Source organism: Humulus lupulus, chromosome X (genome assembly GCF_963169125.1).
Source record: "Humulus lupulus chromosome X, drHumLupu1.1, whole genome shotgun sequence".
Classification (NCBI taxonomy): domain Eukaryota; kingdom Viridiplantae; phylum Streptophyta; class Magnoliopsida; order Rosales; family Cannabaceae; genus Humulus; species Humulus lupulus.
In genome coordinates this window covers 19,221,319-19,237,213 of record NC_084802.1, presented here as the reverse complement: position 1 = coordinate 19,237,213, position 15,895 = coordinate 19,221,319, and the positions used below count along the sequence as shown (strand labels likewise).

At 46.1% G+C, this 15,895-nt stretch overlaps 1 protein-coding gene across 1 annotated transcript; it reads left to right on the top strand.

Moving 5' to 3' along the window:
* The first annotated feature begins 731 nt into the window (after positions 1–731).
* LOC133804033 (stearoyl-[acyl-carrier-protein] 9-desaturase 6, chloroplastic-like) lies at positions 732–3,084 on the top strand. Its single transcript, XM_062242180.1, has 3 exons — positions 732–1,176; positions 2,170–2,248; positions 2,366–3,084. The coding sequence occupies exons 1-3, from the start codon at positions 812–814 to the stop codon at positions 2,930–2,932; spliced, it is 1,011 nt and encodes a 336-aa protein (XP_062098164.1). The 5' UTR covers positions 732–811; the 3' UTR covers positions 2,933–3,084.
* Positions 3,085–15,895: the final 12,811 nt, after the last annotated feature.

Genomic DNA, 15,895 nt, shown 5'->3' with positions numbered 1-15,895 from the left:
TAGGAGACTAACATCTTTCTTTTAAATATTTAATAAAATAAAATATCACATAATTAATGCACTTGTGTTCGTTGCATCGACCGGATTTTCTTCTTTCCCATCGATCAAGTATACACCGATTAGACAAAATTCTTCTTCACTCTACTTAATGAGATTATCTGTCTTATTACACATATATGTAGAAAGCTCGATGAAAAATTGAACTACTCTTGATATTCAAGTGTAATAAGTGTTCGTAATTGAATTTTACTCTGCTTTCTGCTCATATATTATATGCTGCTTTCTGCTCATATATTATATGCATGGTATTTTATGAACGTACTATTTTCGAACTAAAAAAGGAAAAAAAAATGCGCTACAATTATCATCTATTTATAGAAATAAATAGATATCAATTGATTAATAGCATATGGTTGGTTGCGAGATTAAATATCACGTGGTGGGTTTCACCACTTACCATTATTTTTATTTATTACCTTTAAGAAAGTAGACTTAAAAACGCAACCCACCACAGTCTAATAAGAAAATGGCATTATTCGTAATTACATTAAAAAACCAAGGTCGAATCTGTTCTTCCTCTCTATAAAAATCACAACAAAACCACTTCTTCACGTAGTGCACAAAAATATCCATTTCTTTCCACAAACTCATAGCCATGCAGGTCTCTTCTTACGCAAGAAGTATAATTCCATGGGCTTTGCATGACCACCAAAGCCCAAAACCTCTCCTACTGAGCCCACCAAAGCCCCCAGTAAGATTCCGAGTCTCCGCCGTAGCCTGCTCACCGCGGCCACTAAAGCTCCAGCCACCCATGTCGCCCGACAAAGCAAAGGTGTTCAAGTCACTAGAGAGCTGGGCCACCCAATCCATTCTCCCACTGCTAAAGCCGGTGGACCAGTCCTGGCAGCCCCAAGATTTCTTACCGGACCCAACCAAGTCCGACGAAGAGTTCTTCGATGAGGTCCGTGCAATGCAAGCTCGTGCGACTGAGCTTCTAGATGAGTACTTTGTTGTGCTGGTCGGGGATATGATCACGGAGGAAGCATTGCCTACGTACCAGACCGCGATGAACTCCTTGGACGGCATGAAGGATAACACTGGGGTTAGCTCAAGCCCATGGGCTCGATGGTCCCGCGGTTGGACCGCCGAGGAGAATCGCCACGGTGACTTGCTCAGGGACGGCCCTGAAAAAAAGTGGGCCTAAGACAGTTTTAATAAATTTGAAAAAAATGGGCCCTTTTGTATATGTAATTTTTTTATGTAATTTTAAATAAAATTAAACTAATATTTAGTAATATAAAATTAAACTAATTTTAAATAAAATAGGCCCTGAGTAGGGGTGGGCCCTAGGCACGGGCCTAGCCCGCCTATGCCTAGGGCCGACCCTGCTTGCTCCGAACGTAACTGTACTGTTGGAACTTATAATATATATGAGTATGAATTATTATAAAATAGAAAATGTGCTTTAATGACTCCCTAGAGGAAGAGTCCCACATTGGTTTAGAATACTCTCTTGTAAGGGTATATAGAGTGTGGACTTCAGCCTTGGGGTTGTGCCCCAAGGGGTACCCACTTTTGTGAGAGAGGGAGGAGTCACACAAAGGCTCACCTGACCACCACACACGCGCGCGCGCCGCCGCCATCTGTCCGACCGAGCTGAGCTGGCTGGTTGGTGTGGTGTGCACCTTATTATTTTTTCTAAAAATTCATTTATTAAATATTTTTTATTTAATAAAAACGTGGTTAATAATTGGTAAACTGAAGACTTAATCTCTTCAGATTTTTCAGGATTTCAACTGCCATGCCTCTCCCACGTTTTAATAAAACGTCTTTATTCCCGTTAATTAAGATCCAATTTTTTCTTTAAAAAGTGCGATTACTTTTCAGAACGACATATCTCTTTTCCGAAAAAATTAACTCTCTTTTGCGATTAAAAAATTCGAGCAGTAGTATCTTCAGGGTGTGGTATACGACAATTCTCTACAGTGCAGTGGAGGTCCGATCACAGCTTAGACTGGGCTGTTTCATCCTGGGGACGACGGGGCTGATAGTCTGCTTGCACGAATTCTGGGCAGTGCCGCGAACGTCTTAAAGAGAGCGACCTAGTCCGCAACTTAACCCAGATAATCATTCGGTAATTTCGTTCCTTTTTATTTTTGCAGCAACTTTTTCCAACATGTACTTATCCGGAAAGGTCGATATGGTCATGGTGGAACGGACCATCCAATACTTGATTGGAGCGGGCATGGTGAGTACGCATAGTTGGTTTATTCATATTAGAGTTTCTGTTTATATCGCAATGGTTGAGTGAACAAGCTTGGTTTTCGTTGTCGTTTCTAGTGTTTGAATGCCCTTTCTTGAACAGGACGCAGGGTTCAACAGCAGTCCATACTTGGGTCATGTATACGCATCATTTCAAGAGCGAGCGACGTTTGTGTCGCACGGCAATACTGCCCGTTTAGCGAAAAATAGCGGAGATCCACTCTTGGCGCGTATGTGCGGCACTATTGCAGCCGATGAAAAGCGTCACGAGATTGCATACGTAAAAGTGACGGAGAAGCTCTTAGAAGTTGACCCAAATAATGCCATGCTTGCAATCGAGGAAATGATGAGGAGGAAGATCACAATGCTGGCCTTCCTTATGTATGATGGTTGCGACCCCAAGCTATTCCACCACTTTTCGGCTGTGGCTCAGAGGCTCGGCGTCTATACAGCTGATGACTACGCCGACATCTTGGAGTTCTTAACCAGAAGGTGGAAATTGGAGAAGATGGAAGGGTTGAACGCTGAGGCTCGGTGGGCGCAAGACTATGTTTGTGGCTTTGCGACAAGGATTAGGAAGATGCAAGAGGGAGCGGATGAGCGAGCTCGGAAGATGGGGCCGCTTAGTGTCAAATTTAGTTGGATTTTTAACAAGGAGGTTCTTGTGTAGAAGGAATCATATGATTTTTTCTCCCTTAGTATGTCGAACCATGTAGAAGAATGTTTGTTGTTGGTAGTTATGTTACATAATCGTTTCTTCAATTTATGTGAGCTCTTAATATTTGTAAGCTTTTTCATCGTTTAGTTGTGTAATAAATATGGTTGTAAGGGTTTTTGATAATAATATTTGTGGTAATATGTTGTGAATTGATTGGTTCTTGTATTTATTAATGTTCTTAGAATGGAAATTCTATTGTTGTGTACATCTAAAACTAAAGAGAATTGCTAAGGGCCACCACTAGTGCCCAACACTACAAGTAGGTAGCATATCGTTATTGGTGCAATCCAATATCAGGTCCCACTTATTTGAATTTAACAAGTATTATGCGATATCTCTAACCAAGCATACGGTGCCACCTCATGTGATGTTGGGTACCTTAAGATGCCAAATAGCAACACTCAAAACTAAAAGACTCTAACATAGTTGTTTTGGAAAGACCAAATTATACAAAAGTATCATTATTTTTTTCCCTCTTCTACCGATCACCCATACTTCTTTAAAGTTTTATTTTTCATTCCTTCTAACTTTTTATTAAGTACAAAAACATTCAACTTTTAACCATACTTACAAAAATTGGCTTGTAATATTGTTTAACTCATTTTTACTTTGGGAGCGGCTATGGTACTTTTGTTGTTTTTAACACATTGATAAGTTGTAAATCCAATTTATATATATATATAACTATGTATATTGTAGTTATTTATGACATCTTGCGAGTTTTCAAAAAATTATGAATAATTTAGGGTGTTAAAATTTGGATTCAAATAGCATGTTACACATGTCTGCTTTTTCTATGTGCCTGTGAAATAGGTAATTTGAAACTTTATTTTTGGCATTCAAAATTATCTTGAATTTCCTGAAAAATTTGCAAGATGTTCCAAATAACTATAATGTACACAATCATATAAAAAATTTGGGGTTACAAATTACCCTTGAGCCAAAAACAAAAACAAGACCCACGGTAGGTTCTTTTTAGGGGACCTACCACAACCACTCCCTAATATCTATACACTAAAAAAAACTATTGCTATATCGAGAACAAAAGTCGTCGGCTAAAACTCAGATGTTCTCAGTAGAGCTATACCTAGAACATGTGGTCGGTAAAAAGTGCTCAGTACAACCTCATCGGTAGACGTCAACTTCTACCGAGGAAATTATATATGTCCTCGGTATAGCCTATACCAAGGACAACTGTTGTCAGTGTAGAGTGGACAATATCGTCGGTGGAATTTGTCAATTATTTAGGGTGCCGAAATCCAGATTCAAATAGCATGTTGCACGTGTGAGTTTTTTTTTTTTTATGTGCAGGTGAAATAATATATTTGAAACTTTGTTTTCGGCATTCGAAATTATCTTGAATTTCCTAAAAACTTTCAAGATGTTCTATATAACTATAATATACAATTCATATAAAAAAATTGGGCTTACAAATTACCCTTGAGCCAAAAAAAAAAACAAGACCCACGGTAGGTTCTTTTTAGGGGATCTACCATAGCCACTCCCTAATATCTATACACTAAAAAAAACTAGGGCTATACCGAGAACAAAAGTCATCGGCAGAAGCTCAAATGTTCTCAGTAGAGGCTATATCGAGAACATGTGGTCGGTAGAAAGTGCTCGATACAGCCTTGTCGGTAGATGTCAACCTCTATTGAGGATAGTATATATGTCCTCGGTATAGCCTATACCAAGGACAATTGTTGTTGGTGTAGAGTGGACAATGTCGTCAGTGGAATTTGTCAATAATTTAGGGTGCCAAAATCTGGATTCAAATAGCATGTTGCACGTGTGCCTGTTTTTTTTTTATAGGTGGGTGAAATAATATATTTGAAACTTTGTTTTCGGCATTCGAAATTATCTTGAATTTCCTAAAAACTTGCAAGATGTTATAAATAACTATGATATATGTTGACGTGGTTCTTCGCCAACAGGTAACTAAGAAAAGAAAGAAGAAGGGATTAATGCTTATGTTGAACCGAAATAGATGAATGATCTTGGAAATGAGATGGTGACACAAAATATGTTTTTTTAGGTGGTTTAAAGGTTAAAATCCTTCTACTCCACCAGTCAATATTATTGCTATATACTGGGTATTCTTTTACAGGGTATTTTTTACATAATAGAATCTAACCCTTTGTAACTCCCAAGGTCTCCATATTTATAGGAGAAGGCACCTGGGAGTTGGTAAGAAGGTCATCCCGTGACCTTCTTACCTATCATGTCAACTCTGTGACATTCATGATTAATTCCTAAACGTGACACATAAGTGTGGTCAAATCAATAGGTAAGAGGATAATGGGTCGCACGGCCCAACCCAGTCGTGGGTGTCTGAATACGCACATTCATGCTGCGTGTCCGAGAAGTCAGGGATATATCAGACACGTGATGTCTGATATATGCACGTTTACCTTGCGTGGTTGAATTTATAAAGGGTCACAGCCTCCAACTCTAACTCATACCACGAGCTGGATGTTTCCTTCGACCCGTGGTCTTCAGAGTCCAAACTCCGTCTATTCTTGGGGAACCCTTAGGCTACCTCAAGCTGAGGAGGTAGGGCCTTCCTACGACAGCTCCGGTCTTGGGGATGTCCACGTGGTAGTCATGATTAGACCGTATCTCAGCTCGTTAATCAGCCCGTGGGAAAATCAGGGCGTACATCTACCACGAAAGGCCCTTCTCGTGGTATACGACGTCGCATAGGGCCACAGTAGGGGCTTTTAGGCTTCCCCATGAACTCCTCATATTCCACATTCTACGCAGGCGCCGAATACGTGGAACATCGTGGTTGGTGACGGTACGTCTTCCGAGAATCGCATTTAATGGCCTAGCCTATACTCAGCCGTTGTTTCGTCTTTCGAGTGGAGGGCCTTGGATCCCACATCAGGGCAATCCAACGGTCCTCCTCACGTGGCCCTTCACGTATATAAAAGGGATGGCCACCTTACGCATGGGCCACCCGTTCATTTGAAATTTTTCAAAAATTTTCCTCTTCTTCTTGCTCTCAAAAATCCCCCTTTTTTTCTCTTTCCGGTTACCATCTTCGGCGTTCCAGAAACTCAGGCGCAAGGGCTCCTTCGAAGCTTTGGAATCACCCACTCCGACGAAGCCCCAACCCAGGAGATTCCTTCATCCTCTTCTCAACCAGAATATTCATTAAGTCTTCTGACCGTGCATGTTTTGAAATTATTTTTCACTGTAGCTTAGGTAAATATTTTACTGTAGCCACATGCAAGGGTTTGCTGGTTTTTTGTGGGCATGAAGGGTGAAAGCCTTTTAGGTTAGGGTATTGTTTGTAGTAGAAAACCGTTTAGGAGCATGGTTTATTGGATGCATTTTCTGGGGAAAATTTATGGGTAGGATTTTTGGTATGCTGGTTTAAAGTATTCAGTATTTTGGCTGCAAAACCGGGTAGCTTAGGGGACACGCTTCACAGGCGGTTTTTCCTTCCTTGCCTAGTGAAACTTTCCTTCCAAGGAAAATTCTATCCTGATCCTCCTGACACATGAATTCCGAGTAATCGGGGATCTGTTGGGAGCACAGGCGCGTGTTCATAGAACCGCGTGGTCTCACTCTCCACGGGCTGGGCTTACCTCAGCTCGTGTCAAGGAAATAGATTGTTCTCCATTTTTAAGATGCCTTCTTCTAAAATTTCTTCTTTTTGTTCGCTAGGCGACCAGATGGGACCCAAGAAGAATGCTCCCAAGAAGCCTGTAGGCAGCTCGTCCTCCCGCCAAGACAAAGGAAAGAAGGTGATGGCCGAATCCCCTATCCCCAACTTCGAGCCAGCAGTGAAACAGGAGCCCGAGGTGGCTCCCGATGCGTTCTTTGGGGTGGAGAGGATCGTCTCAAAGATTACTGACCAGGTAAGGGTAAATAGAATATTCCTCTCCCACAACATCGAGCTAGGCAAAGGATCCATGATTGCCCGACCTCCTGCAGAAGGCGAGCGGAGCTGCGCGCCGCTTGATGAGGCGTTCTCGGCTTGGAGCGACGAACACTTCAAGGCGGGGGCCTTCCTCCCGTTGGATCAGTACTTCGCTGATTTCCTCAATTACGTGAGGTTGGCCCCATTCCAGCTCCCCCCCAACTCCTATCGTTTGTTGGCGGGGTTAAGATACTTGTTCTTGAGACAGGAATGGGAGGTCCCCACTCCTGCGGACATTCTTTATTTCTTCTGCCTCAAGGCCAGCCCAGAGCAGCGAGGGCGCGGTGACGGGTTTTATTACATAACCCGGTTCCCCAACACGGCCGCGGTCATCGAGCTGCCCAGCCACCCCAATGACTTTAAAGATCAATTCTTTATGTCGACGGGGTTCTGAAACTGCAAGCTGCACTACTTCAAACCGTCCTCGTAAGTGCCTTTCAATCTTAGCTCGTAAGTTAAGTACCATTTAGCTCCTCCTGTATCCCTTTCTGACTTAGATTAATTCTGCAGCTATCTTCGCGAGGACAGAGAAGTCTGTGGTCCTCGGGAACCAGAACGAGACACTGGCGGGCTTGCCCCCCAGTGAAAAGGACTATCGTCAGCTCGTGACAGACGAGACGATGGTGGCCTATAAGCTGATCTTCCCAGGTCAGACTCTGAACCTAAGGAGGCTTCGGGCGCTTCCCCCAGCTCGTGAAACCAGGCCTATCATTGTGGAGGAGGTCGCGGGGGATGAAGATGAGGAGGACGAGGTGCCCCTCGTGAGGACGAAGAAGCGGACGTTGGAGGTCACCCAAAGAACGGACGAGGAGAGGATCCGGTTCGAAGCAGCCGAGGGTTCTTCTGGCCAAGGTAACCCATACATGTTTAGGAGCTTAGATATGGCCACTGCCGACCCCCGGCTAGCTAGGTACAATCCTAAACAGATCGTCAAACGCCACCGAAGTGACCCAGACTTAGATGAAACCCTACTCCACTGCGTCGACCAGCTTGTGCTGGATTACGAAAGTAGCCGCCCTAAGGGGACCATAGTTGTAGACAACACCCTAGCTTTTAGGTCGGTCCTATTCGAGGAGTATGGGACTAACCTTCAGTCATGGCCCTCACTCCGAGAGGGTACTGTAGCTCCAGGACTTAGGCAATATGTAGAAGAGTCTAGTCCTGAGCCGGCCTCGAATCCAGAACCCGCGCCAGCTCGAGAAGTGATTGTCTTAGATTCCCCCGAAGAAGCTCCGGGGCCGATGGTTGTAACCGTAGACTCTTCCTCTAGCTCGGGGTGTAGGATTCCCCTTTAGTACATATATATACTTGAATTTTTCATTTTTTCTTTTCTTTCCTTTGCTTTTGTTTTTGCATGAATGCTGACTTGTGTGCTAACCATATCTTTGTTTTGACAGAAGAGATGTCTCAGTCCGGGGGTAAAATTCTGTGGGCTGCGCTCATTTGGGGGAACTCCCCAGCTGGGGCCTTTGCGCCCAAAATGAAGAAGCTCCGGATGGCGAAGAAAGCCGCCAGGACCCCAACCAAGTCTCCTGCCAAGGAGAAAGAGCAGCCCCCAGCCTCTTAGGTCATGGGAACTGTTCCTCCTGCTGCAGGGGGGAGCAGCATGCCCCCACCCCCTCCACGAGTTCTGGCCTTCGTCCGAGACACAGGGGCGGAGCTCAGGACTTCGACAATTTCAACCCCCGAGGTGCGCATCCCGGTTGACCCCCAGGACCTGGAGAAGATTCCAGAGGCCTTTCAGGGGATGGTGTATGAGACGACGAACTACGCCGTCAGCCACATCTACAAATTCAACGAGAAGGAGCTCAGGGCCATCGAAACAAGGAGCCCGGTGGGTGTGCTGGAATCTTCACTGGGCATGACCCTAACGGTAAGCTGACCTCAACCTTTATGGTTTCTGGACTATCATGCCTTACCCTGTTTTTCCTTTCTCTCTTCTCTTTTTTCTTTCTAAGGCAGTTGCCTCTCTGTTTTCGCAGAGCGTCATTGCCCTTCATCGGAGCATAGCCAGGACCAAGGCCCAGCTCGAAGATATGAGGGGCGAGCATCAGGTGGTTAAGGACGCCCTGGCGGCTACGCAGGCCAAGCTGGAAGAAGCCCATCCCAAGCTTCAAGAGGTCGAGGCAACCAAGGCTGCCCTTGCCGCCGCGCGAGCGGAGCCAGACGTCGCGAAGGATGGGTCCGAGGAGGCCAAGGTCGCCCTCACTGCTGCGCGGGCGGAGCTAGATAATACGAAGGCTGGGGCCAAAACTGCCCTGGAAGCCGAGCAGGCGGCCTCCAGCACTGCCCTGGAGGACATGCTCTATAACTGCTGGGCCTACAACCCGGACGGCGACTTCTCCTTCTTGGCAGCGGACGTCTGGGATCCCTTGCTGGAAGGGTTTAAAGCTCGCCTCGAGAAAGAAGCACCTTCCGAGGCTGGGGAAGTCTTCGGCGCAGCTGAGCAGGAGGGCCAAACAGCGACCTCCATGGGGCAGCCTGGCGGAGCTTAGGGCCTTCCTTTTTGCTCCCACTCTTTTATTCTTATTATATTTTTTTGTGTAACTTTTGCATGAGGTGTTTCCACCTCGAGACAATCCAATTATCAAATTTATTTTTAATTGACTTATTTCCTTGTCTTTGTGCACTTTAGTTACCATTTTGAAAAAACTTAGTTCCCGTTAATTTTTATCAATATCTCGTGCTCTTTAGGAAGAGCAACAATCAATCGATTTAAATTAACTTCCAAGTTTTATGACCTGGTTATATCCAGGAACTTAATTTGAAAACTTAGTTCGTGTTAACTTTTATCAATATCTCATGCTCTTTAAGAAAAGCAACAATCAATCGATTTAAGTCAACTTCTAAGTTTTATGACCTGGTTGTATCCAGGGACTTAATTTGAAAACTTAGTTCGTGTTAACTTTTATCAATATCTCGTGCTCTTTAAGAAAAGAAACAATCAATCGATTTAAGTCAACTTCTAAGTTTTATGACCTGGTTATATCTAGGAACTTAATTTGAAAACTTAGTTCGTGTTAACTTTTATCAATATCTCGTGCTCTTTAAGAAAAGCAACAATCAATCGATATAAGTCAACTTCTAAGTTTTATGACCCGGTTATATCCAGGAACTTAATTTGAAAACTTAGTTCGTGTTAACTTTTATCAATATCTCGTGCCCTTTAAGAAAAGCAACAATCAATCGATTTAAGTCAACTTCTAAGTTTTATGACCCGCTTATATCCAGGAACTTAATTTGAAAACTTAGTTCGTGTTAACTTTTATCAATATCTCGTGCTCTTTAAGAAAAGCAACAATCAATTGATTTAAGTCAACTTCTAAGTTTTATGACCCGGTTATATCCAGGAACTTAATTTGAAAACTTAGTTCGTGTTAACTTTTATCAATATTTCGTGCTCTTTAAGAAAAGCAACAATCAATCGATTTAAATTAACTTCTAAGTTTTATGACCTGGTTGTATCCAGGGTACAGCTTAGTTCGCGTTAATTTTCATCAATATCTCGTGCTCTTTAAGAAGAACAATGATCAATCGATTTGAATTAACTTCTAAGCCTTTTAAGGCGACCTGGTTATATCCAGGCACCATATGCCCCCCAAGTAACTGGGAAAGGGTCTTTCGTGGTTACTTAAGATTACACTCGTAAATATGTACAATCATAAACGAAAAAGTTAATTCTCATTGCGCAATACATAAAAAATGACCATTTTGGCCTTACAAGGGAATCATTGATAATATCTCTTCAAATGGATGGCGTTCCAAGTCTGTTGGACTGCCCCTCCATCAAGCCGAGCTAATTTATAAGTTCCCTCTTTAATGACCTCGATGACCTGATATGGCCCTTCCCAGTTCGGTCCCAATACTCCATCTTTGGGATCCTTCCCGGCCAAGAAAACTCTTCTGAGGACCAGGTCGCCAATGCTGAAGGCGCGTTTTTTGACTTTTGAGTTGAAATAATGAGTGATTTTTTGCTGATAATGTGCGAGGTGGAGCTGCGAATCTTCTCATCTTTCATCAATCAAGTCTAAGGAAGTGCAAAGTAGCTCGTGGTTGCGATCCTGGTCATATGCCTGGATCCTATGCGAAAGTACCTTAATCTCCACGGGGAGGACTGCCTCACTCCCAAAGGTCAAGGATAAAGGAGTATGACCCTTAGGTGTCCGATGCGAGGTCCGGTATGCCCAGAGAACCTGGGGGAGCTGTTCTGGCCAGACCCCCTTCGCTTCATCTAGTCTCTTCTTGAGGCTCACCTTTAGAGTCTTGTTGACAGCCTCGACCTGGCCGTTCGCCTGAGGATAGGCCACGGAGGTGAAACTTTTCACAATTCCATACCTTTCGCAAAATTCGGTGAATAAGTCACTGTCGAACTGAGTCCCATTGTTGGAGACTATTTTCTTGGGCAGCCCGAATCGGCAGATAATGCTTTTAACCACGAAGTCGAGGACTTTTTTGGAAGTTATCGTTGCCAAAGGTTCTGCCTCAGCCCACTTTGTAAAGTAGTCGATGGCTACCACAACGTAGCGAACTCCACCTTTTCCAGTAGGGAGGGCGCCGACCAAGTCGATTCCCCAAACTGCAAACGGCCATGGGGAAGAGATCATCTTCATCTCGACTGGGGGAGCTCGGGCAACTGAGGCGAACCGCTGGCACTTGTCGTATTTTTTGACATAAGAGATCGAATCCTTGGACAGAGTGGGCCAGTAATATCCTTGCCTCAGGACCTTTAGGGCCAAGCTTTGCCCCCCAGTGTGATCTCTGCAAAAACGTCATGCACTTCCTCCATGATGGCCTTTGCTTCACCTGGAAGAACACATCGTAGGAGAGGTAGGGAGTGCCCACATCGGTATAGCATCCCGTCCACAATCGTATACCTTGGGGCCTGGTATAGTACTCGCCGCGCATCATTACGCCCTTCAGGTAGCTTCCCCTTGGTGAGATACTTAAGTATGGGGGTCATCCAGGTCGGCCTAGCGTCGATCATCTCGACCTCCGCCCGGGCTTCTTCTAAACTTCGTTTATCCAAGAAATCTACCGGAACTAATCCCAGAGCTTCCGTCTCTCTGGAAGTGGCGAGCTTGGCAAGGGCGTCTGCGTTAGCGTTCTGCTCCCGAGGTATCTGCTCGATTGAGCCTCGCTCAAACGTGGACAGCTCAACTTTTACCTTTGCTAGGTAGGCATCCATCTTGGGTCCTCGTGCTTGATATTCGCCCAGAACCTGGTTTACCACGAGCTGGGAGTCACTGAAGCACTGAACGGAGCTCGCCTTCAGCTCCTGGGCTATCCTCAGCCTGGCCAGCAAAGCTTCGTATTCGGCCTCGTTGTTGGAGGCTTTGAATCCGAATCTCAGCGCCGAGTGGAATCTATGTCCCTCAGGGGATATCAAAATGATTCCAGCCCCGGAGCCGTTCTCGTTGGATGAACCATCCACGAAGATCCTCCACGACGCCTGGGACGAGGTGACCTAGGGTGAGTCTTCTGCAGGATCCTCCCGGAATCTTGTGCACTCAGCTATAAAATCGGCCAGGGCCTGACTTTTTATGGCAGTTCGTGGGGTGTACAAAATCTCAAACTGACTGAGTTTGATGGCCCACTTTAACAGACGTCCCGATGCTTCAGGTTTTTGCAAAACCTGCATTAAAGGCTGATCGGTCATGACGTGTATTGAATGGGACTGGAAGTACGGCCTGAGCTTTCGCGAGGCCGTGATAAGGCAGAACGCCAATTTCTCCATCAATGGGTACCGGGATTCAGCTCTGAGAAGTCTCTTGCTGATGTGGTAGACTGGTTTCTGAACCCAGTCTTCTTCTCGGACTAATATGGCACTGGCTGCATCCTCCGTGACAGCTAAGTAGAGAAAAAGAGGTTCTCCTGCTTTTGGTTTGGATAATACGGGTGGCTCGGCCAGATGTGTCTTCAGGTCGAGGAAAGCGCTTTCGCACTCTTCTATCCACTCAAACTTCTTATTTCCTAGGAGCAGGTTGTAGAATGGCAAGCACTTGTCGGTGGATTTTGAAATAAACCGATTGAGGGCCGCCACCCTTCCTGTCAAGCCTTGGAAATCTTTGCACGACCTGGGTGAGGGAAGCTCGAGCAATGATCTGATCTTGTCGGGGTTTGCCTCGATTCCTCGGGTATTGACAATGAAACCTAGGAATTTTCCCGACGCGACTCCAAAAGTACACTTCTGTGGATTAAGCCTCATGCCATACTCCCGTAGTATCCTGAAGCATTCCTCCAGGTCGTAAACATGGTTATCGGCAGTCTTTGACTTGACTAGCATGTCATCAACGTACACTTCCATGTTCTTCCCGATCTGGTTTGCGAACATTCTATTTACTAACCTTTTGTACGTAGCACCGGTGTTCTTCAGCCCGAATGGCATGACCTTGTAACAATAAAAGTTAGTCGGGGTCATGAAGCTAGTGTGCTCCAGGTCCGCCGGATTCATGGCGATCTGATTGTAGCCTGAGTACGCGTCCATAAAGGACATGAGCTCGTGCCCCGCCGTGGCATCCACCAGTTGATCAATCCTTGGCAATGGAAAACAATCCTTGGGGCAGGCTTTATTGGAGAAGTCAATACAGGTCCGCCATTTCCCATTGGGCTTCGGGACCAGAACGGGATTGGCGACCCAAATCGGAAACTTGGCCTCACGAATAAAGCCGCACTTCTTGAGCCGGGCTACTTCTTCCTCTAAGGCCTCAGACCGGGTTGTTCCAAGGCACCTCTGCTTCTGGGCCTTTGAGGGAACGCTTTTATCCAGATGAAGGGTATGCATGATGACACTCGGGCTGATTCCCACCATGTCCTCGTGTGACCACGCAAACACATCCAGGTTGTCCTGCAGAAATTATGTCAGCTCCGCCTTCCTCTTGCTACAGAGGTTTTTCCCGAGCTTGACCATCTGTGAAGGATTCTGTGGATCGATGTTTATTTCCTCGAGCTCCTCAGTGGCCTGGAGCTCGGATCTGTCCTCACCTATTCGGGGGTCAATATCCTCACTTAAGACGATATTTTCCCCTTCGGCGCTCTGAGGTTTTTCAATCTCAGGACCAGCTAAGGGTTCCTGAGCTTCCTCTCCACCACCTTGGATGGCCATTGCTAGCTGCCCGGGTTTCGATTTTCCCTTCATGGAAATGTTGTAGCATTCCCTGGCAGCGAGTTGATCGCCATGGACAGTGCATATTCCCGTGGAAGTAGGGAATTTCATCGCGAGGTGGCGAATGGAAGTGACGGCCTCAAAAGCTATGAGCGTGGGTCGTCCCAAATTGCATTGTACGCAGCGGAGCAGTCGATGACCACGAACTCGAGGAGTTTGGAGACTGTCTGAGGTCCTTATCCTAGGGTGATCACCAGCTCAATAGTCCCTATGGCCGCTGATCCTTCTCCCGAAAAACCATACAGCATCATGGAGATCGCCTTCAGCTCGGCGACAGTCAATTCCATCTTCTCCAGCGTGGATCGGAATAGAAGGTTGACCGAGCTCCCATTATCGATCAGCACCCTCCTAACCCTCTGGTTAGCGAGCTGAACTGCTACGACCAGAGGGTCATTGTGAGGGAACTGGACAAAAGCTGCATCTTCTTTCGTAAAAATGATCGGTTGCTTCTCCAATCGCTGCTACTTCGGCAGACGTTGTTCCGGGGCGAACTCTACTCCATTATGTGTCTTGAGTTCGTTTACGTACCTCTTCTGGGCACCCCTGCTTGTGCCAGCCATATGCGGTCCTCCAGATATTGTGGATATTTCTCCTCCTATCACGGGAGGAGGGACGTCCTGATCTATCCGAGACCCGAGCTGACTGATCGGGACTTCTGAAGCTGGTCGACTTGCCGGGACCCTGTTGCGCGCGTACTGGGCCAAAGGGCCGGCTCAGATGAGAGTCTCGATCTCATCTTTCAAATGCCTACAATCATCGGTATTGTGGCCAACATCGTTGTGAAAGCGGCAAAACTTGGAGGTGTCTCTCCTCCCCTTCTGGTGCTTCAACAGCTCCAGCCTCTTCCAGGGGAGGCGAGTAGAGTTAGCTAGGAAGATGTTCTCCCTAGAGTGGGTGAGCTCCGCATAATTCGCGTAGACGGGTTTAAACTTGTCTGCGGACTTATTCTTCTTCAGGCCGTGCTGGCCGTTCTCGCTGTTCCCCTTTCTTTTGCCTCCTCCGAGCTGGTTGTTCTGTGTGACGTTTTGGGTCGCTATCGCGACCTTCGTCCCCACTTCAGCGGGCTGCTCGGGGACCTGGCTGGTTCCTGCAGCTGAGGCTTCGGCCTCCTCCAGGTTGATCCATTCCTGGGCCCTGTTAAGGAATTCGTTCACTGAGCTAACTCCATTCCTTTGTATATCTTTCCAGAGTTCCCCTCCGACGAGGATTCCATTTCTCAGGGCCATTAGCTTGGAGCTGTCATCCGCATCTCTGGCCCGAGCAGCGACGTTCGCGAACCTGCTCAGGTAAGCCTTTAGAGTTTCGTCGGGCTGCTGCCGCACGTTAGCCAGAGAATCGGTCTTGACGCGGGCAGCCTGGGAGGCTTGGAATGCCCTTTTGAAGTCAGCAGAAAAGGCCTTCCAAGAACTGATTGATTGCCTTTTGCTTTGCTTGAACCATTGCCTGGCTGGTCCAGTCAGTGTGGAGGGAAAGATTAGACATCTCAGCTCAGGGCCAATGTTGTGGGCCATCATCAGGGTGTTGAACATCCCCAGATGATCTGACGGATCTCCGTCTCCATTGAAGTTAGACAGGTGCGGCATACGGAAACCAGGTGGGTAAGCCGTTTCCGCTATGCTGGGGGCGAAGAGCTCCATCTCGTCCCCTGAATCGTATTCATCCTTCTCCTTTTCCGACAGGAGCTTCCTCATTAGCTCCTCCATCTGAGCCATGTGCTCGAGGGTTTGGTCCTGATTTCCTTGGTTATTCCGGGGATGTTCAACAGCTCCGGATCCATTGTACATCTTTGGTGGGTTATTGCCCCTCCTATCTTGAGATAGGTTAT